At 38.4% G+C, this 24,195-nt stretch overlaps 1 protein-coding gene across 1 annotated transcript in view; it reads right to left on the reverse strand.

Annotated features, from left to right (window-relative positions):
* PLCH2 (phospholipase C eta 2) overlaps positions 1–24,195 on the reverse strand; it is a 100,911-nt gene that overhangs the window by 67,787 nt on the left and 8,929 nt on the right. The window contains exon 3 of the mRNA XM_063353727.1: positions 18,143–18,624. Coding sequence (XP_063209797.1) covers positions 18,143–18,254 — 112 coding nt within the window. The 5' untranslated portion in view covers positions 18,255–18,624. The remainder of the gene's footprint in view (positions 1–18,142; positions 18,625–24,195) is intronic.

The following is a 24,195-nucleotide window of genomic DNA, read 5'->3' on the forward strand; positions in this document are numbered from 1 at the left end:
AGATTTATTATCCACGTGTTCTGAATGTAATGAACACTTCACTGCCTCACATTTCCTACTTTAAAAATAGCAAATTTTCTAAACAGAAAACACGTGCATCTTGTGTAGGTCTAACAGAAAACTTTTAGTCATGTAGATACTCTGAAGTAAGAATGAATGCCTAACTTTAAACATTTTCCTATAGCTTTTTATTTACGCACACACAACTTCAAGTGCCTGCAAGAGCAGTTACAATAAAAGAGACTTCCAGAAGTGTTGGGCATTTGTAAGCCAAAGGGAGCTTTGGGTACTTTGCACTGGAAGTTCTTAAATAAAAAGTTTCATCATGAAAATTCCTGCTAAAACACTCGAGACCACTCTACCTGCTACCAAAATGACAACATAACAGTTTGTACTATAAGGCCTCTTATTTAGATAGTTGGAACTCTAACACACTTGGATAAATATTTTCCAAATTTTGTTTTCACACACAAGATTGAAGCAACTGATGAAAATGCAGCTACACCAGGAAATTAGGATAGAGTGTGGAAATTATGGTTCACCAACTGCACAAATTAACAAAGTAACACACCTATTTGCACAGTAAAAAGCCATGTCAAAACAGAAGTTATTCCAGTGTACTTTTTGATTTGTAATAGATAATATACTCCCTAAGCAGATACTATGGGGAAAAGGGTGCAATTTCCAGTGTATAGATGAACACCCAAAATGAGATATCCAACTCCTACTTGAAAATTTAGGGCTTGTTTCTTTACTTTCAAGCACTCTTCTTATGTAGTGATTTAATTTAAACTATCCTGATTGCTGGCACAGAATTAATCAGGTCAGTGAAAGCAGACTGCTTGCCCCGATTACTACACCTTTAAATATTTCTTTCTACTGTCAGCTCAACTCTTACTCTGCTATTTTTATATTGGTTTCAAACTCAAGACCCATAGGGCAGGGGGGCAAGCCCTTCCCCAAAAATGCCTTTGACAAGATGCCAACTACCTCAGCTCTTGAGGTTTTTTCCTGTTTTTTCCACAGCTTGTTTACTGGATTGTTAAGCATTCTGGCAGCAAACGGAAGGGGGTGGGGAAGAAGACGAGCTGCCACATTTCTAAAATTAGCATCTTCTGTCTCTGAGAAGCCTGTGGAGATTTAAAAAATTAGGTTTCTCTGCAAGATGCAGAGAGATGTGGAATTTAAACTCTGTTACAGAGCTGAAGTCTTAAGCTCTGTTTCATACCGGAAAGCTAGTTCACCTTCCCTTTTCCCCACCCTGCTCCCAGCTGTCAGTCAGAGACCATTACCACAAAATTCCCAGTCCATTTTATTATATAAAGTAATTGCATTCATTTGCCCTGTCATCCACAAGCAGCTCCGTGACATCTTCCACATGAGCTTGCCTATAAAGTCACAGACTCATTCCCTTTTACAGGTCACTCCCGCTGTGCTGTCAGAAAGGCAGTGAGAGGACTGCAGTTCCCTGTTCAGTGTGTTTTTCTCCCCTCAGCTGCATTTTTTTGTTCCTCGGGTACCAGGTAATGCTCTGCTCAGAGAACATCTTGTGTCCTTCTTCAGTCTTTAAAAGGCAAACATTCACACCAGAAGCTGCTGCAGTTAACTGCTCTATCACATATGCATGTGTGGATACTGTACTAATTCTAATTCCAGAGTAGAAATACACAGTGACATGTTTTTAACACACATACTGTCATGAAAACACAATTTAAAAGTTACAATATCTTGATCTTTGTTATTTATCAATAAAACCCAGCAGTAAAAGAACTGATTGTGTCTCAGTTCCTGTCAATCACACTCATGCTACCAGTACAATTTGCTCTGGACAAAAATATCAGAAGCAGAAATAGACCCGTGTTGCAAAACCGTAACTCAGAATGTTGGTCTTACACTGATGGGCTTTAAGTTAGAAATGGAAGAGACTGAGGAATTAAAAAAATTCTTTTCCAAGAACCAGTAAGTGTGCCAAAGTCTTACTTTGGTTTACCTCCTGAAAGGAGTCAAAGACTCGGGCATGAAACAAGTGCAGGCTAGCACAGGATTAATGCATATGGGACTGGAAATTTTTGTTCCAAAATGCCTTTTTTTTTTTTAGCAATTATATTTATTCTACTCCTGTTACAAGTCATAGTTCATGCCTTGGAGCAATTGTATTTGCTTAGATCATCTCACACCACTTCTTTCAGGTATCAGAAACATCAGCGGACAGTATTGCAGCAGTGAATTGTGAAAGAATTGGGAAGGGTTTCTTTCAGGATTTCTACAAAGGAATGTGCACAAAATAATACATGTATTTTGAATAAAAATGTTTTGTTTCACCAAAATAGTTCCTGAGATAGTATGTAGTATATATTACAAGTATACATATACTATACATTATATAGTAATATAAGTAATGTGTAAGTTATACATACTGTATACTAATATATTTCCTTAAATGAGGTGAGATGTTTCAAAACAACCAAAAACCTGCACATTTTGTTCCAAAACTTAAGAAACAGATTTGAACATTTTGTGAAATACTTTTGTATTTTTAATATGAAATGAAAAACAAACAAACAAAAAGAATCAGTTTTACAAAACATTTCACATTTGGTGAAACTCCGTAGATCTAAAGTAAGTGATTTCATTCAAGTTACTCTAGCCATCTCTAGTTTGGATGTTTACTACAAGATTCTTTTGGACCTGTTTGAGTCTTGGGAGTTAATAAAAGATGATCTTTTTAAGTACTTCCTGACTAGAGACAAAAAAAGTCTACATAAACCTGAACGAAAATCCAAGAGAGCTGATAAGAGGGTTCAACAGACAGGAGTTTAGGCCCTGTCACATCCTCAGCCTCAGGGCTGTCCTGTCGCTATCACAGAGATGCTGTAATTCATAGCTTAACACAGGAACTTGCTGCAAATTAAGTCTCGACATACATATCTCTACATATCACTGCTAAATTAAAAGTACTGTCACCCTTTTTAGCTATTTCTTACTAATTAAATGAAAGCCCAGGGTTCCGTTTATTCTATTAGGCAGTCCGAGCAACAAAAAAACCAGCCTGTATGCAGCAGCTTCACTGTTCTTAGCAATGTCCTGTATCCCTGTTCTATTTGCTCTGACCTCTTAGGCACAGTCCTTAGAAATGCCCAGGATCAGCCTGTTACTAAAAGCTGAGCTTACTTAAAGGTGACCAATGGCCCTGAGGCATGAAAAACCCGACTTTTTCTTTAAGGAAAACCCCTGCCCCCAACACTCCACTGAATGTAGTCTGTCCTCACTGTCCACAAGCCATGGTTTGCTCATTCTTGGTAATAAATTATGAATGCCCCCCCCATACGCATCTGTTACTCAAATCACCAGCTAAATAATGTATGAATAAATGAAGAGACTCCTCTGAAGGGAGAGAACTGTGGGGAACTAAACTTTGAATCATGCGCTACAGCAGCAAGCATCAAAGCTTTGCTACCAGGTTTGACCCCAACTGGGTTTTATTTTTTAAAAGGGTTAGAACTAACCTCTTATGAACATGAATGGCTAAACAGCAGGAGCATGGCATGAAAGCTTGCCCAGAAATGCAGGAAAAGAATGATACCCCAAAAGAAGCAGCTTGCTAGAAGCATGCTTCTCCAAGCCAGTAAAGTCCAGTTCCCTCACCCTCTTCCCTTGCACATCATATGCTCCAGACCCATAACATCTAATTAAGCACTGCTAGAGTCTCAAGTTGGAGACATCACCCATGTGCTGAGGAAGCAAAACTGGAAGCAGTACTGGAAGGGGCCTCAGAAGCACTGCTCAGGAGGGAACAATCGTCCCCCTCCACCGCCCGGCCATCCTGCCCAGGCTGCCCCAAGTGCGGTTCACCCCCACTGCCACAGGGACACGCTGCTGGCACACGGAAAGAAAAGCTCTCCCAGCAGGCTTGGACTTGGCCCCGAAAAGTGCAACTGCTGTCAAGGGCAGGAAGAGAAACAGAGAATGGCACATCTACAGACTGTTCAATCTTCACAGAAACTGGAAATATGTCTTTAATTATTTCACTGCATAGGAGGACACAAGAATTCAGTGCACAAACCACTGCGTGAGCTATAAATTTTAGACATAAAGCGCTGTGCCAATGCAGGCTAGTGTCTTCCAGGAAACTGACAAAGCCTCCTTACTTTTTTAGCATGTCTCATCCATTGAGAGCTTGAGCATCACCTGCTCAGGTGCTGAGGACAGATATATATTTCTCCATTATAAAAATGAATGGAACAGTCTCTCACTGCATCATCCCTTGTCCCTAAATTATCTCATTATGCTGCATGTTTCACAACAAAAAAGTAGCATGGGACACTCACCACTCCGTCACACTTCTCCCTTTTATTACTGCCTCAAATTGTCTGATCAAAGCAGGAAATCTGCATAGCTTGGATGTTACTTGATGTCAGTTAGCAACTTTTACTGAGAAGTGAGTAGCAAACTGCACACAGCACATCAGTCAAGCCACCCAAATTCACAGTAGGAAAGAAAATCCTGTTCTAAACTAGTTAGTAAAGAACCCAGCACAGACTCTCTGGTGATAGTTATTGGCAAAGTCACTCTGATACCCAAACTGTATTTATGAGACATCATGGCCATGATACACAATGCAGAGAATCCCTATCCTACCTGTCTGTAAGAAGCTTGAATCTACATCTGGTACTTGCACTATTAAAAAAAGCTCTCCCCAGTGGAGGATTAATCATAAGTATCTCAATAATACTGTGGCAAATGCATGCTTGAAGAGCAGGGAAGGTTATATAAAGCCCACAGAGAGAAGAAAAATGCAAGAATAGAACTGTTTCGCTGGAAGAATATCTGTAAGGTCACTGGTTTTGTGGGCACAGAAAAAACAAGAAGGCAGAACTACACCCTGCAAAAGTTAAGTGGTTGTTCAATAGAGCTTAGAATAAAAACTAACCTCCCCGTTTAGCATTTTCTGAGGACCTGGCATTGCACAGCACCTGAATGCCTGCAGGTGCTTGTAACAGTTAGATGCATTCCATGTGTTAGCTGTAATTTACTTGTCAGTCATTTACTTTATTAATTATCTACTCAAAATGGCTCATCATACAGGATACCTAAGTGTTAAACCACCACTGAAGATGTGACAGCTTTATCCTCAAACAGAACAAAGATACAAATAACATCATCCTCTATACAAATAGGCTTTGTCATAAAACATGCAGTTGACATATGCATATACAGAACCACAGAAAACACACAACACTGAACAACACATTTAAGATCTAAACGTGTTAATGGCTTACATGACCTATGTACCACAGCCAAAGGTAAAAGTGACTGCACAATCACAACTGATCAGCATAACCTACAAGAGCAAAACTACTGTATAATCACTGGGAGAATGCAGGTACATCAGAAGTGTGTGGCAGTTAGCATAAAGCATTCCATTCCAGATAGCAATGATTAATCACATTAAGAAATGATGTTTAGAGTTTAGCACACTGCATGTAGTCCATCTTATGTAAAAGTCAACCTTCATTTCCCCCATCAGTAAAGTTTGCAAGGTACACCAAATTTAACGTCTATAGCTAATGAAACTGCTCTGAAGTAAACAAATTTGTCAGAGAATTCTGAATTGCTCTATCTTTAGCATTACCATTGCCCTGAAACAGTACATATTTCATTTCCAGCAAACGGAATGGATTTTCATTTATTTAACAGTCATTTTATTCATCTAGATACTATGGCCATAATTAATAAAACATGCCTGCTTAGAGATAAAAGAGCTTTTTGAATGACAGTGTGCTGATAAGGTCTGGGGGGGGAAAAAAAAGTAATTATCCTCTACAACAGCTAAATAAATATCTCTGGACAAGTGAGAAGAAAAAGGAAAAGTAATGTGATGTTATGAAAGTACTACTAAAAAACCAACTGTGCACATAAACATGAGTACAATTTATCCTCTAAATAAAATCCCAGTGCATATGGTAAAAAGAATAAATCCACCTACTGTGCTTCTGTGGTGGGCTTCCTAAATCCATTGTCTTGCAGAAATAAGAATATTTTTTCAATTGCCTATGTTAGAATGTAAAAATACTCAGCATTTTCCCTCTGTCTTGCTCCCTCTTCTGCAAGTCCCTCTTTCTGTTCGTGTGAGAAGGCAGTTTAAATTTCATCCCATTTATTAGCGCAGTCACTGAGGAATCACTGTCAGTTTCACGATGGTACTGTACACAACACCCGAGGAAGTACGCGGAGAGAAAAGAGGTAGGATTTTATCTAAACTACTTTTTGCTGGAACAATTAACTCTTCATCGACTGACATCTCCTTCCCGCTATCTCTAGTGTCAGTTGACACCAAAACATCCATTCCTCTAAGGCAACGGGGAATTCTTTATGACAGCTGTTTAATGCTCATGTTCCTTCTTTTAAGATTTCCTCTGCTTTTCTCTTCCACTGATTAACAAGGAGCTACAGCCAGACACTGCCATAGCCATGATTTCTTACAACCATATGAGGTGTCCCTTTTATGCCAGAGTGATTTAGGATCACAAATCCTATGAACTAAGTTTACTGTGATCCCCAAGCTCTAATGGCTTCTAAAACTTCAAAACACCTCTAATAGAGATTTATTCTCCACCAGCTAATGCTTGCTGTTTCTTCAGATAGAGTATTTAAAACCTCTAACACTGAAAATCCAAAATCACAGAGCAAAATTATTTGCAATGAAAACAAATTCACTGCCTCTAGAAAAATAAAATGTGGATGCACCTGTATATACCACCCTCATCCCCAAACACCAAATTTTCAAAGTAGCAGAGCAGAATGTTTGTTCCTTTGCTGTGAATTTACAGTCATGTAAGAAAGGATGATTTTGCTCCACTTTTCTCGAACACCTGTTCTAGTAAAAACCCCACAGTTTAGTAACACCTCCTCATAGCCAGCTCAGTACAATCAACCAGAACTGCAAAGGTTTCATAAGTTTAGTGTTTTCCTGGGAGAACTATATGCTCTGTAGATATTTACATCCCTCAAGAGGGTTTTAACTTTTTAATGCCTGCCCACAGTAAGACTCTGATGCAAATTTTTACCTAGAGCTGCATGAGAAAAACGAGACAAAAGAACTAGATTTTCCTAACTAACCATTTTCCTTTGGAAGACAGCATGCTGGATTAAGCAAAAATAAACCTTCCCCCCCCCTCCCCTCTTCAAACAGTACTTTCTTTGTTCATCTATTCCTTATTTCTACTAGTAAATGATGAGAACAAAGCCTTGTTCTGCAATCATGGATCTGAATGCCAGTGCAGGTCCACTATCTGCAGAGGCTCTTACCATACTGTTGCATGGCACTGTTCTTTCCTGTCTAAGAGAAAGAACACTATCAGGCACCCTCCCAGCAATGTGGGGGGGATGGGGAAGAACTTCTTTCATCATTAGATGTAACATCAGTTTCTCAGCAACAGCATCTGCACCAACTCAGAAAGATATCTTTCTCAGAAAGACCTCCTTAACCATTTAACGTATTTTTGGCTTAATACTACAGAATCTCAAGCATTCAGAGAAGAAATATGGTTCCCCTCTGTTGCAAGCATGATCCTTGAGACTCATTCTGATCACCAGCTAAGGAGTCTGTCTCACATTGAGAAAAAAAATTAACAAAACCTTAAAATATTGCCAAAAATAATCTCATCCACTCTCCTCTATAAACCATTCACAGATCCTCTATTTTCCTCAGAGCATTTTCAGCATAAAAGGTCCATAATAGAACAGCTTCTTTTCACACTCGCTACACCAGTTTAACTCATGGGTTTTATCTCCAAGGTCATGGGTTTAAGAGTAGAGTATTGTCATTTTTATTATTTTTTTTTTACTATATAGCCAGTGACGCAGCTGAAGAATCCTGGATTTGCCTAGAAGATGGCAGCAGCCACATATAAAGCAGTTCCTCATAGTTAATTAACTGTAGAAAATCACTATGATTAGCTTCAAAAGACAACTGAAGTTATTTGTTCTCTCAAGAAACAAAGCATTCCTCTCTCTGATGAAGTATTTAACCTCAGATCAAACCAACAGATAAGATTCTGATGTGAACAAAGATAAAAAGAAAACTGCTTGTAGATGAAGGGCATTTAAATGTTTTGGGAGGTAAGCAACACCTAAAGCCAGGCAGGTTTCACACTATCACATCACAGGGATGACTTGGATTTTAAAAAGGCATTTGTAAAATTCCTTGCAAAATTAAAGGCAGACATAGTCCATGCTGTAAGACAGAATGGCTAAGAGTCACGTGGCTCTTTCTGCATTCAGTGACTTTCAGGGGGATTAAGTTTATTAGAACTGTCATCAGATACAATTTATTTATTTGTGAGAAAATGTATGAGGGAGAAACTCATCTTTCTTTACAGTGCTTACAAGAACAGCATCTTTCTGAGCTGATTTGATTGACAGACTCATTCACAGCTAATGGCTGTATCTTAAGAACTTCCCACAGATAATGCCAATATAGTTGAACTTTACTAAAGAACACTGGATTCCCTCCCCCCATCTTTGATAAACACACAGGCTAAGGCCCCATACAAATGAATGAAAGGAACATATTTTTCCACTCACAATATTAAAAAGACTTTTTTTTGATTATTCCAGCACTGGTTCAGTCAATCCAGAACTTGGTTTACTACCTCTAAACATACCTCTAACCATCTGACTGAGCACTATTTTTACCTATTTCAGTAGTTTCTAAGAATCAAACTATAAAGAAATGTACCTTCCCTGCTACCAGATACTCACACCTATCAAGTACTTTTATTCTGCCTTGTACCTAGCAGCAGTTCTGAGGGAACACAGTAGTAGTTGCCCTAGGTAGTAACCATCAAGTGATGCCAGGTACAAAAGCTCCAGGAATAACAGTACTCTGACACAACTGGTTCCAAGGCAGCATGAAACTTTCCAAACCTGCATTCTAGAAGGATGAATGTTTGGAGGTTATGTAAATATGAGCACACATGCAGGGCAGCCTTGTGTGATTTTTCTCTTTCACAGGAAGCCTGCATAGCACTGGTCGTATATGGTAGAAGAGCTGTATTTATGCACCATGTTTTTGTCACTGTACTGTTTAATAACCATGGAAGTGATACATATATGTATATATAAAAAAAAAAATAAAGTCTCCTCTCTCCTTTTTAGTTCGTGCTCATGATGCCAGCTTAGCATTTGTGCTTTCATCCAGTAGATGGCAATAGCGACACAGACAGACCATTGCATTGGCAATATTCTTATGGTAGACTCTGGAATGTGTGTGCAAACAGTACTATTTATTCTGCTTGAAGTGTCCCATTTCCCACTACACACTTCTTTACAGGCAGCAACAGATATACAAGAGAAAGAGCAAGAAAACTTGAGGGGGAAGATTTTTCTGGAGGTGAAAGAATCGGAAGGCAACATTCAGGTGATCTAGTTTCTAATCCATGTTCAACCACAAAAGCTCTTAACACCAGCACACCAAAAATGTAATATGCCTCGGGCTTTACCTCAACAAAATAATTCCACTTCTTCCACACGTGACACAAAAATAGATCGATTAACATCACAGCAATAGCTTGGATCAGACAATACTATGATACTGATAGCATATTACTCAATTGCTGCAACCTAAGCCTAAAGTAAAGAGGGGCTTGGTCGGTCTCCTCTCCAAGACTGGTTACTTCTGTAAGGGCCATATAACTTGCCCACAGATTCTCTAAAGCGATTTAAATTGTCTTAGAGTAATATAATAGTCTTTAGCACCTCAAAAAAGGCAGTCTATGTTGAATTTTTGCTCATTAGAAAGATTTAACCCATTAAACCTGCCATTTGTTATGTTTACTTTCCTTTTCAACCTTTAAAGTGATGGCCTGATGATTTTAAGTTACAGAAATGAAATTCTGAGATGCAGATTTCTACTAAAAGCTAACATATGGCTGTATCTACATGTGTAGTACGCTGCTTTTTTTTCCCCAGTACAGAAAAAACACTGATTGTGCAGCACAGTTCAGTCAGTACCTTGTATCTTGTTTTCACTAGTTAACTTCAACAGAAGAAACGGCGCTAGCATATAAATTGGCTATCCAAGTAACTCTCCCCTTTTTATTATAGTCGCATGACTTCAGTCATGCACAGGAAAGAAAGGTGAGGCCAAACTGCAATATTCCTACTGACAACAGAGAACGACCAACAAATCAGACCTTTGTCTTTAAGGATGCTTATGGTTCCCATTGCTATTTCTGACAGTTTCACAACCTTCCACACATTTATCCTCACAAAACTCCACTAAGACAAGGACAAGTAGTTATTAATATTTCATGGTTCTAAAACAAAATCACTATGCAAGGTCAAAGGATGTGTGAATTGGAGACAACAAACTGGAGACCTCTCTGCTTCATTGCAGGTGTCAAATTCAATAATATTTAGGTTCCTAACTTCCAACACATTTCAGTGGGAATGTGCCTAAATAGGAGTTAGGAGACTAAACACCTTTAGGCATCTTGGCACAGAGCCTCCAAGAACTACATTACTATACACTTTACTAAAAAAACAGGCAAACAAAAACCCAAGCAACTAAAACCAAGAAAGAAATTAAAAGAAAGTTTCACAGTTTTTCATTGTCTGTTGAATCTATTTGGGCAAAATGGCAAGGCTTAAAAAGCTCATTTGATCCAAACTAATATCCTTAAGAAAACAAATATACATTCCTCAGAGACAGGAAAAAGGAATATATGAATCACATCAGTTGAAAGACAAAGTATCGATTTTCAGCACCGTCAAATTGAAATGCAAGGGCCTCATACACTGCTTCATCCAGATTTACTATCGAGCTATGCCTTGTATCATCATTTATCCTATAGAAGGATTCAAAATAGATATAAACCAGAATAGTAGTATTGTAAGGCCACTCTGTAAATAGATAAAGGAAGATAACAGCTGAGAAAGAATCCAGGTTGTGGAGTGCTTGCATTAGCCTAAACACAAGCTAGAATGGTTAGAGATTTATGTTGCTTTCGTATCATGGGAGCACAGATCAAGATCATTAAACTGGACTGAGATATTCCAGATTTATTCTTTTGCAATCTTGAAATGCTTAGTCAGATGAGTTTTAATTGGCTTATCATGAACGTTAGCAGCCTCAAGAAAGATTTTCATTGTGCAATAAATCAGAGAACTTTTGAGCCCTATTGGACCCATTTGCATTTTAAATTTTTCAGATACAGCAAGATTAATTTTTGCACAAATTATCTGAAATATAAATTAGCTGCTTTACATATCTTTGAATATCTCAAAACAAACAAAAAATAACCCAAGTCGTCATCTGTATCTTACTCAAATTTCAAATGATTTCATAAATCTTAATTTTTGGGAGGTACACTTAAGCAAACATTTAGTTCTAGTGACTTTTCTCCCTTTTTTTTTTTTTTTTAAAGTGAAAGTTGCTGAAATAATTTGCAAGAGACACTTTAACGAGCCACGACAAAAGTGATTGTTCAGGGCTCTGGTAAGCTACATTTGCAGCTGTCTGCAAGACACATCTCTTCCTGGTATCTTCCATCAGATATAATCTGCAAGTCTCTGCTGTACATCAGATGTAGATATGTATGTATGGAACATGCATGTATATTGTGTAATGAATGCATGGATAATATTAAGAACACCGCTGCCCTCTAGTGTTGAATTACAGTCAAATATTACCTTCTGTAATGCAAAATGACTCGAAGGAGCATAAATTGCTCCTGTCACCAAGTAATTCAGGATACTTTCTCCTTTGCAATGCACGCTACATTACATAAAGGGCAGAATTTCTTAGAATTCTGTCATCTCTTAATGGGAGATAAAACAGCTCAAAGACTGAATTCTTTCAAACATTTTTTCTTCTAAGACTTTAATACTACTAAAGAATGCTACATGAGCGTGGAGCCTTTTTCATAAACTGAAAATTGATTCCGTTTCGGTGTTTCATAAGTTCTCAGATCTGCTCCCAACTACCACCACCTGAGATGAAAATACATCAGTTTGTGAACTCTTAGGCAAAATATCCACCTAAACATTTGTCTCCTTATTTGCACATATATGCCTGCAAATAGAACAAATTTTGTTTCAAAAAACTGAAAGCCTGGCTAGAGATTGCCAGTCACATTCTGAATCTGTATTAGGAAGCATTAAAAGCCTAACCTCAAGAAATTCTAGGCTGAAACGGGCTCAAGCATAATGTAGAAACCCATCTTGATCTATTTAGCTTTACTGTTCCAGCTCTCAGGTACTGAGGTTTAGAGTGCTAAACCTCAGAGCTGCAGATATGTGTGTCAGTCACAGCATAAGTCTAACACTTATGCATGTCTAAATGTTCACACCTCTTCTGCAAATGAAGCTAGTACTGTTAATTTGTTACTCGCCCAGAAGCCTCAACGGAAATTCATCCACTACAGTACACACAGAAACAGTTTTAAGCCCTCTATTTGCACCTTTTTTTTTTTAAATTTATGTATTCTAGGACAAATTCTGCCCCTCAAATACACACAAGTTTACTTCCAAAGAAACCATGAGGGACAGAATTATAGAAATAGCCTTTATAGAAAGCCTGCATATAGGTGCAATGTTAGTCTGAGAGGAACTGCAGGGACTCTCTACCCAGAGAAGGAAACGTCTCTCAACTGGAGCAGGCACATATAACTGACTGCTACACAGATGGTCTCTTACTGTCCTCCCTTTTACTCTTGTCAGGCACGGAGCAAGGATTCAGCTCATCTAGGATAACTGCAAAAAGCAAGCATCAGAATCTGGAGAATGCTGACTGCCATCCTTGTGTACAGTTCACACTACAATTGACAGATACACAGCTCTCCTAGCCCTACTCTAGGTCTTTCTCCAACATTTTAAAATGTTAACCTGAGAAAAGTAATAGCACCTTTTCCCTCCCATTCTTAGCATGTCCGTCCCTCGTAGATTTAGATTAGGCATCTCTAAGTGGAACCAACTAGAACCTAGAATACATAATCAGTGCACTAAAAGAACACTTGCCTTATACAACAGGCACGTCACTTATTAAGCAGCCCTTCATCATAAAAGACATGGGGGGTTGGTTCTGTTTTGGTTTTTTGTTTTTGTTTTGTTTTTTTTTTGTTTTTTTTTTTAAAAACACAAAGACATCTAAATCTAATTTAAAGAGAGCTGTATGTCTAGATGGGGTGGCTTGGGCTTTATTTTTTTGGGGGGGTTGATTTTTTCGGTGGGAAACAGAATAAATAACATACCAAACTTACTGTCACCTAACTCACTACTTCTAGGTACACAAAACTTCCAGGGTTCAGACTCATTTGGGGTCTATAAATTGCATTTTGCAGGACAGTTCCCGAGCAGCTGATATCAGTACCCACAAGTATCACTGTCTAGAAGATCTTACTGTAGTGATTTCATTTCTGAATTGTTTAGGTTGAACATTATTATTATTATTATTATTTGTATTTCATCACAGGTAGTAAAGACCCAAACATGTCTGGGAACTGTCTGTCGTGCAGGAATAGCAGTTCCCATTCAATCAAAATAAGAGACAACAAGGACAAAGTAAAGTTGCAAAAACAGTCAAACAAGAAGTCAGTAACAGAACCAGATTCTGGGTCTGCTGGACAGTTGAGTATTACATCCTTAGATTCATGTCTTTATTACAACAGTCCATGGACTCATGAACATTTTAAATTAGTATAGGCTGACACTACCAGCAAAGGAAACAATAGTGAGTTCTGCAAGCCTCATTTGTTCATGTCTGCCTCTGCAGCAAAAAGGAGGACAAACAGCAGCTTGCAATGTTTGTTACGCTACAGCCTTACTCTCCATTCAGGAAGGAAACAAGGTGTTGAAAACATAATTCTTAAAAGTTGAGACTACATAAAACCTTCAGGATTTGGTGTCAGAATTGTGTAGTATCCACTGTCTATGTGGTACCAAATCAAGGAGAATGACATGTTCAAACTTAAACGCTTACAATAAACAGTGTCTTTTCAGATTTCATTCAAACTGCATCAACAAAACCCAAACCAGTATCCATTCTTCCGTCAGTTGCTAATACATGCAGAACTAGTAGAACCACACTATCAGTTCACATTCTTTTTTAACTGATGGGCATTTTCACAGCAATCTAGCTTCAACTCAAGTTACTTTCAAATAGCTGATGCCAATTCACCTATCACCACTTGTGTGCCCGTTCTTCCGCTAAACTTGTATTATAGAATGGTTTGGGCTGGAAGGGACCTTTAAAAATCATCTGGTTGGAAAACAGTCATCAGGGGGTTGGAAACCCCCTTCCATGACAGAAGCCCTGCTCATGTAGACAGACAGCATGTTAGAGCCACATGCTGAAGGCCACCTTAAGTACTTCTCCAGGCTAATCTGATGTACTAGGTATCTAAGCAAACAGGATTTTGCATGTCTGTGCACAACACACTTTCATCAGATTACAAGGGAAAAGTGAGTCTAGACATGCCAGAACATATTTGAGAAATAGAGGATTACTGAATTTGCCATATACCTCCTTGATTTTGGACTTTCCCAATGCTCCTGTAACAATGTTGAATCACATTATACAGCAAAATTATGTAAAAGTTAATTGCATTCCACTCAGATTTCCTTTTTACATAGCAATCTTACTCCTCATCCATATACAACCTACACAGAAAAGCCGAGTTTTTATTCCAAAAAAAGAAAACATTTTGAAAACTGTTTGTCTCAACTGATGAAAGAAGTCTGAAAACTGCAGAAGAATGCTGAGTTTCAAGACATCTGAGATTAATCAGTATGGTACAGAAGTAATTGTAGGTAGCTATGATACTATGGGACCAAATGATCGATTGAGGAGCTTTTATTTAACTGCATGGATTTAATCCAACTAGAGATTTAAATCTCTAGCTCCATCCTTTCCCAATTTTTCTTGCAGATATATACCTAAATGAGAAAGCTGAAGTGTCACATCTGAAAGCACAGGTTTGATACAGCAGAAATGTCATATTTGAAGGCATAGGCTACTCAATCAAGAGAACAGCTCAACAGTATTATGACCACTTCTATGTGGATTGCTTAAGCATTTATTACAATGCAAAGGCAAATAAATATAAAACCTGTCACTGCACTACACAGCATTTAAACCGAGTCATATAAAGAGTTAATTAGGGAGGTAAGAACAAACTCAAGTGGGTGTTCTGAACAACTCTGCAAAGGGATTCCTGAACTGCAGACCAGCTTTTGTTTAGGTTGAGACCCACTTGCATTGGAATGCTGGAATTGCTGCACAGGCACAATGAAGACTTTCTCTTCCTCCAGCTATTTCTGACATTTCATGGCACTTCATCCTACACGCTGATAGAACTTTAGGTACAGAACTATATAATGGACAATTCTTGTTCAGGAGGCAAGAAATTACAATTCATCCCACAAATAAAAAAACAGTTCCCTAAAAGTCAGTTTATATAATATAGCAATAACTGGAACATACCATCTTAACTTCTGTAGTGCCATTATACACACAGATGATATAATACACCTATTTCACCTGTAAATTTGTGCACTTTTCTTTTTCAAACTCCTTGCAAACCAATTTATGAGAATTGTTGGTATGATCTGCAGGTGAGAGGCAGGAAACAATTTTTGTACATATTTCTGGTTTTCTATTGACATGCTATAAAAGTAGTATTGGAGCAACCTTCCCCAGAGCATATGAGCAAGTGTATCTTCACATGCTGAGGAACCACAAGATACAAATCGAACAGCTGGCAGAGTTAAGGACAGGAGAACTGAAGAGTTTTGCAAAGGCAAGAGAGGACAGTGGAATGCTAAAGATCCTTCTACTGACACTCAGTATGCAAGAGATTTATCAGCTAAGAATGATACCTTTTAGGAAAGGTCCCAGTTTAGCAAAGTACTTCAGCCCATGCTTAGTTCCATTGCTAGCGATCATGACACTCAATGCAAGCTTCATTTAGCCAATAGAGGCTGAACAGACTTTTGAGAGAATCAAAAACATCCTAAAATGCTGCTGAAAAAAATGCCTACACATTTAACACATGCATTGTAGTTATTGTTTGTAAGAAGTTAAAAATTTGTCCATTTCCTTTAGACTACCTTTCAGTTAAGAATACGCTTTATGGTTATTTTTAAAAAATAAAAAAGCAGTCATTGGAATAATGTATTTGTGAACAGATGCTCCACTTACCTGCATAAATTCAAGAAAAAACATAGAATATTTAAGTACTTACTGCATACAGTGAACCTAAGAAGCACATTTAGATGATGATCAAACATATGATGGCTACCTCTACTAGGAAAAAATTAGTATCACTAAATATATGATAAAGATAAGAACTAGTGTTAATGGCTGTTAATTATGGATTATATTTTCATTGACAAGCTGTTTTTAATACAATACAAATCTATTCAACCCCATTAATGCAAGTAAGAAATATACTTATCATCCCAAATTGTAAGCCAGCAGAAAGCTAAATTGATCTCACAATTGCTGGAAATTTTGCCAAAATGATGAAATTAGTTCCTGTGAGAGCCCAGTCGAAAGTTTTAGTGTTATCTACTTCATGACTCTAGGCAGTAAATAAGAATGCATTTCAAGCAAATGAGTCCTGTGTTGAATACATGAAGTTCCAATTAAAATCTTAGGCTAAATCAAACTTTTTTTATTTTAAATGCAGCAAACCAGATCCTCCTCCTTCAGATCTCTCCTGTAGCACAAATTCATCTGCCACAGACATCAGTTACACAATTCCCTTCTTCCCACCCAATCTCCAGTCAACACCTGATGTGCAAAATCACATCTGTAATCTCCAAGCTTCCTAAGAGAAGAGCTCATTTTCCTCTGCGTAAGCTGTCAACACTCAAAAAAGAGCAACAGATAACAACAGTTATTCTTTGAGCTCTGTATCTCTCAGCTCAATTCAGACAACTTCATGGCACGGAGCCACAACCTGAGGCAGTATAAATCCTGCTCCCATCGACTTCAAGAAGGATTTTCCAGAAGCACTTGAAAGAATCAAGAAAAAAGTTGCAATCAGTTTTGACAGTTTCATCTGATGATACTAATCTACATTTTTTAACGTTTTGCTTTGAGAAAGAGCTTGGGGTTTTCTTGCTGTTCTTATGGCCTTCCTAGCTGCGTTTTACTGCTATGATTTCTCCTGGTTTCCCCAGCATTTAGGGTTCACTCTGGAACATAGCTGGAAAAGATTAAAGACTAAAATATTTAGGAGTACTTGGTGCTGCTGAATAAAGGAACCTGGTTGACAGCCAAAAAATAGCTGATAGGCAATTGCACTAGAATCACCCACAGAAAGGACAATTCTAAGTTACAGGGCTACGCTCTTTCTTTCATATTAGTATGAATTGTGTTGATAAGAAAAACAATTTTCTGTCTCACAAAAAGATTTCAGCATACCTCACTACCTTCTTAAGAGGAATTCAGCAGACACAAACATTTTTTCTACCAAAGCTGCATAGCCCACAGTCTGAAATTCTTACAAATTGTCCACTCCTACAGTCCTCCTTCCTCAAAACCATGTTCTTAAGAACAGTGAATTTGAAATCCAAAGTCTTTCCTATTTTAGGATCAGTGACCAGCACAAGATGCTTCAGAGATCTATGGAAATAAAGCTTGCAGTGCCAGATATGAAAATACCTCCTCCTTATCTCTACTAATATCTAAATATTTCCTCCTTACCTCTAGTAATTCCTGGATTAAACACTAAAAATGGATATGATTGATACCACTTAATAAATTGTAGATCTCATTTCTACCTAGATTCAAGAGCCAGTTCTTGTTGGCTAACTTCTGTCTAAAGAAAAGTGATACACATTCCTTTTAAATTCCAGTGCTTATCTTTAAAACCACGGAGACTTTGAGACTTCTGTTCCTTTTGTCTCTCATCTACGTTTACATGTCTTGTCAGCTTAATTTCTACATGTATTGTTTCTACATTAATTGTCAGTGGGAGTTCCAAGCCACCAAACTACTATCCCCTGAAGATATTCCAACTAATTCATCTCTCAGAAAATCATCTCTGCTAACCAGCATAGGGAGGCAGCTAAAAACGCAATGGCCAAATTTAAAATGGGCAGGTTTGCCTTCTTTCAGAATTCTTTCACTTACCTATTGTGATGATGTTTGCAGAGAGGAAATGGAAATAGTTTCCATCATTGAGCATGAGTTCTTCTCTTTGTGTCAAATCCCCTGCTACAGATTTTGGAGAAGTCAGAGCCATTTCAAGCTTTCAGATCAGCGTAGCAACAGTGCTTGCTCCAAGCCAAAGTATTTCAGAACAGATGTCTGCAGAAATATTCAGTTGAGTAATAAAAGTATTTGAGACAAATCAAAAATTTCAGGATGTTGTTGGCTTACTTTGGAAGTCACTGCCAGTGCCTTCTCTGGAATTCCACATTCAGGAGACAGTCCTGGTTTAATCCTGTTGACACATATTCCGTGCATTGAAGAATAAAATTTATAGTATCAATGTGGAGAAAGAACTACCACTGAGCTCAGTCTTGATAGAACGGATGTGATGGCCCTTCCCAGGAGCAAAACAGTTACAAGTATTCAGTATATCTTCCCAGGGTCTCTTGCACGTGGCAAACCTGGAGAAGACAATTAGTTTTTAAATAATGGAAGTTGCTTTAACTGTTTATTATACAACATTTACTGCAGGAACATAGCTAGATGACATGCAACAGACTGATCTCAGCAGTTACTTATACCCATATAGTTCGTCACATAACAGAAGCCACCGACTCTTCTTTCCCTCACCCCGGTATTTTCTATAATCATAGAAAACTATGCTTTTGCCAGCAGCAACTTCTCCAGTAACCAAACTACACATGCTGGGTTTAATTTTTTATATATATACATATACACATACAGACATATATATAGATACACATACATATAATATATACACAAACACTTAACTCAAGCATTCTACATAAGTGAATGTATCTGCTATATTCCCAAAGGACAGCTTTGAGAACTATCTGCTGCGATGCTGGCTTGTTCATTCAGTTCTGTCTGTTACCCTTTAAAGTTCTTTTCTCCCCTTACACACCATCAGCTGTCTCCATACTGTATCTCTTCACCATTGCCTGGCATTCTCCTTCCCTTTTCTTACCTATCTCCTGCCCACTGGCTACAGAAGACTCACCTTTCCAAAACTTTCAGATGGATACCTTCCTCAGAGAAAGAAGGTCAAAGGCTCACTCCAAAACAGCAATCACACAAGACAGAAACCTGGGATCCTACCTTGTGCTGGTAACTGTTTGAATCTATGGGAGTCTCCTTCAGTTTGTAATTACAAGTTGAGCTCTGAAACATTGCCCTAACATGTTTTGTTGTGAAAGCACAGATCCAGTTTGACATTATTTTAAAAGAGAGAGGGCAATGAGGCATCACTATTAAGTCACAGGGAGTAGAAATAGAGGGAGGGTTGAGACATTTGTAGCAAAAAATGACTAAGAGATGTCCATGTTACAGCATCTGCAAGTTTGAAGTTGTACCTCTCTTCTTGTCTTTGGTTCCTCATTCAGCTTCTTTGGGAAGTCATTTCCTCTCAACGACTATCTTTTCACCAAGCCCTGCCTTTTCCATTTTCTATCTTGTTAAAATCTCCTCTGTTGAGAGGGAGCATGTCAGTCAATGACTAATACCCATACATGGAGCCAAATGTATAGCAACTTCATATATGGGACAGTAGTGGTTAGCAATATTAGTCCTGTGGAAATTCAGTATCATTAAAATCACTTGTTTCCTCATCTAAACAGGAAATATCTCAAAGGGTATCCTGTGGCTCTGAAATAATTGTGGGCACTATCAGTGGGTGAAATTCATTTGGCGAATAATAAGTTTATTACAAAACACAGCTAGAATCTCCGAAACCAAAATTATAAACTTAGGAAAGATTTCACAAACTGACTGGACTGAAAGGGGAGGGCAGGTAATAGGTTATCAAAGATATTCCCTGTCCCCCCCCCCAAAATATACATCCTTGTACATCCTATCATCTGTCTCTGTAATCATATCCCTTCATCTGATAAATACAGATATGTAGTCTGATCTATACATAAACATAATTAGTTAACAAAATACAGAGCAAACATTCTGCTTTAGACTGAACAAAAACAATTCATATATTTCCATGTATTCATTTTATGCATCCCAAAATAAATGTTTTTTTCCTTTAAGCTACTCCTCAAATTAATACCAAAAATATATTTATATGCATACACAGAGCTGACTTGTCAAGGCTCATTCAAAGCTCCTCTATCCTGTGTATAGATTTCACTAGACCCTTTACTAAGGCACATTTGTCATTCTTACACTTTTTGAAGTCCAGCCACAACTCCTTGACTTACAGTATTACTTGCTCCTACACATAAGCTATATCTACTATGACACCAGAGAAAAGGTAAGCACTCATAATTCTTTCTTGACAACATAGACCATTTTAATATTGGAGGTGCACCTCTTGCTACACTTCATTTGGGGATGTTCTGATGAAACTAAACCTGTTTCTTTCAGCTCTTATCTGTCTGGTAAAAAGAAGTTATTACCACTACTACATCTTCAGTATTCTACCATGAGTATAATATGAATGGCATAGCAGCCTGTGTTCAGCTGAACAAATACTGTGCATGTCGAGGAGGTGTAGGAACAAGGTACTTGAAGCAAGTAGGTGTCAAACACAGTAGATGCCGGACTCAACTCAGCAGCAAGCCTGAGTTATCTACCAATAGAATTTGGGGGCAGATACCAACCTTTTGCTGCAACTCACTGCACGTGTAACAAGCACCTAATAAATCAGAATACTAGCTCACAACTGTAGTCTGCTATCTTGACCACTCTGTAAAAGCACATTGACAGTCTCACTTGTATTTTCAGATGTAGCTGCTACATGACAACACTTATTTCCTAGTTACCACTAACTTCCGTCTTATCAGCATTATGGAGTTTGCAAACTGAACCCCACGCCCTGGGTTAATTTATCTATTCCATATAAGGTGACAATATGAGAAACTCATCCTACAGCTACTGGTCAAATTCTGTCTCACAAGCTGTCTGCTAAATGCTGCTCTAACAGAACGTTAACAGTACCAGAATTCTCTTTTGAGAGTATCAAGTCTATAACCCATTCTAGATACTATGATGGTTTTACTGGCTGTTTTAAAAATCAAGGACAGAAGAAACCCTGCAACCTCTTACCTGTATTCAATCCAATCCCTACACACATCTCACACCACAGACAACAGAAAATATCAACACCTAGTCATAGTGCTTTGCTCTCTCCTCTCCTGCCCAACTATCAAACATGGAATTTTTGGAGGATTCTAGAATCCAAAGCAGATGTTGAAGTCGCCAAAGGAGGGGGGGAAAAAAAAAAAAAAATCCTTTATCCTTTTTTTGTGTTTGCCTTTCAGCGTGAAAACCATGAGGTAAAGTAGCTTCAACCAAAACTAAACATTAGAAGGCATCTCAGGAGTTAAATCAACTGTGTCCACAGCCAAAACAGCATTCAAAAGCATTTCTGGAGATACTCCATTGCATATTCTGAGCAAGGACTTCTACAGATGACAGACACTGTCTCACAGCAGTTGAGTTATCTGTCTGCTTCGGTCATCTCGGCAACTTCTCCTAACCACAATTTTATACCCACTAGCCACAAAGTGCCATTTCTGGTACATGCGCATTAAATGTTTAACCCTGAGACTAATCCAGGAAGCCACAGCCCATAGAACAGATGAAACTATTTTAACATTGAGACAAGATCTATCCACTTCCTTTTCAGAAAGTTGAACTCGTTGGTAGTTATTTTGCCAGACTCTCTCACCTCTTTGCTTTAGGGGTTTTTTTGAGAGGTCATTTCCTTTGCAGGAAGTTCAATCACTGTGACTCATTATGCACCAAAGAACATATCCATAAGAGTGAGGAAGACTTAATGGGCACAGATGTTCATGCTGGTACATACTGGCATCATTTCAGTTTAAGCAGGTGACCTTACATTGTATGAAGATGTGGTTCACTGAATATTTTATTATCTTGAGCCATGTCAAATTCATGTTCTTTACTCTTTTTTCTGATCTGAAAGTGAAGCTATTGTCATTCAGCTGGTCTCCAAATGTCTTCTGTTTTCACGCAAAAGATGTTCTTTTTTCACTCAGTCCCACCTCTTAGAGCTTCTGTACAGGTCCTCAGACTTCCCTCTCTTCCCCGCCCCCCCCTTCTCTTCAGCATACCTATATTGTTTAAAAAGAGAAAAATAACAAAGCCTAGCCCTTCTCTCCAAAACAGCAAGCTGAATGTGCCCATAAATCCTAGGCAGACAATAGAAAAGTACACAATTGATCCTTAAAAATATAGCAGGATTCAAATTGGTATCTCAGAACAAAATTCAGGGACCAGACTTCCTATTAAAGTAAATGAAAGAAGCTCAGTTGGCTTTCCTAGAAAATTTCTTGAGAAGATTGTATGATGAAAAATATCAGTTACATTCTCTGGAAATGTTTCACCTCTCTTATACTAGCAAACACTCTGGCCTCTGAGAGCAGCATAGCTCATTGACAAGAGTCACAAAATAGCCAGAAGAGAGCAACTGTACCTGTTCAGACCACATGAACAAGACTTAAATTGACTGCTCAGGTTAGGAGCCCCACCTGAGTATTATTGTGTGAGGTTCCATATTCCTATAGAAAACTGGACTTAAAACCCTAGAAGGAGGATAGATATCACTTAACAGACAAAAAAAGCTGTACGCACCATTAGCAATCCTTTAGAATCATAGGGTTGGAAGGGACCTCTGGAGATGACCTAGTCCAACCCCCCTGCCACAGCAGGGTCACCTAGAGCAGGTTACACAGGAACGCATCCAGGCGGGTTTTGAATGTCTCCAGAGGGGAGCCTGTTCCAGAGAGGTGGTGGAACAAGCCATTTTTATATCACTGTTGTATTTAAGGTTAAGCCCAAAAGATCTGCTTTTGCATTCAGGGAGGTATCACGTGGCACCCACCAGAACTCAGACAATTCCGATATCCCTCCAGAAAAGATACACTGATACTGTGGATGAAACATAAAATAAACTAAGCCATCACTTGAACCTGAATAGCTTGATCAGGAAGCAGATCAATAGGATAAAAGATCAATTGGGAGAAAAAAATTCTTTAAAGAATTTGAATCTGAGACTTGGGATTGCTTTTAAACTCTACTGCGGTTCACTATGACATGCTGTTCGTTTTAAAGAATGCAACTCCATTCACTGGGCAATTCCGTTTGAGATAACTTGCACGCCCAGGCACGTTACTTCACATCCAAAGCAACTGCAAAATGAAAGAAGTCTGTTTTAGTACTATGGAACATGGGGGTAAGCCCACACCTTAGGGTGTGATACAACATTCTTTTTCCCAAGGGACAGAGCACACACAGAACAAATTGGCATGTGATACAGAGTTCTCCAGCAAACAATTCAGTTAAAAATATGGGGGGGAGTACAGAAAAGGCAATAAAGAGGACATCAGAATATCTTTCTGGCAGCCTGATGTATTCACCTTACACCCAGAACACAGTTATTCCACTTAAAAGGCACACTTAACATTTGTCAGCTTTTCCTCACCCACCCCTTACAGCCTGAACTAGAGCTGCACATGCAGTAGAGCCCTGCATTTTTGCTGAATGATGTAACTGAACATTTCTTATGCAAGTAAGGAGATGACTTATTAAATCCAAATAATTTATTTCAGGCTTATATTGACTGTGTCATATGAATTCAGCATTCACTTTACAAAACAAAACTTGAAATTTGCAACAATTTCTATATACAGGGGATAGACTTGTAATCCCCTTCCCTTATTCCAATTTATCCCAAGTTGCCAGAAACCCTCTCAAGTTTCATAATCATTATTTGTTGCTAGCCTGTTCCCAGACCTATCTGAAATGACAATGGAAACACAGCACACAGCAGCCTCCTGCTTCTTAAGAACATTTGCAGTCCTTATGAGCAAGGGAGAACCAGAAATTTTTATTAGAAGAGCAATGGGAACTAATTAAGCAAGGCTCTAAATCTCATCCAATAGCTTGGCTCAAAAGTACTTTGAAAATACAAGTTTTGTACTATAGACCACGAAAACCAAAAAGCCTCAGAGAAGGAATGGGGAGAAGAAGATCGCCTT

The sequence above is a fragment of the Chroicocephalus ridibundus genome, chromosome 16 (assembly GCF_963924245.1).
Source record: "Chroicocephalus ridibundus chromosome 16, bChrRid1.1, whole genome shotgun sequence".
Taxonomy (NCBI): domain Eukaryota; kingdom Metazoa; phylum Chordata; class Aves; order Charadriiformes; family Laridae; genus Chroicocephalus; species Chroicocephalus ridibundus.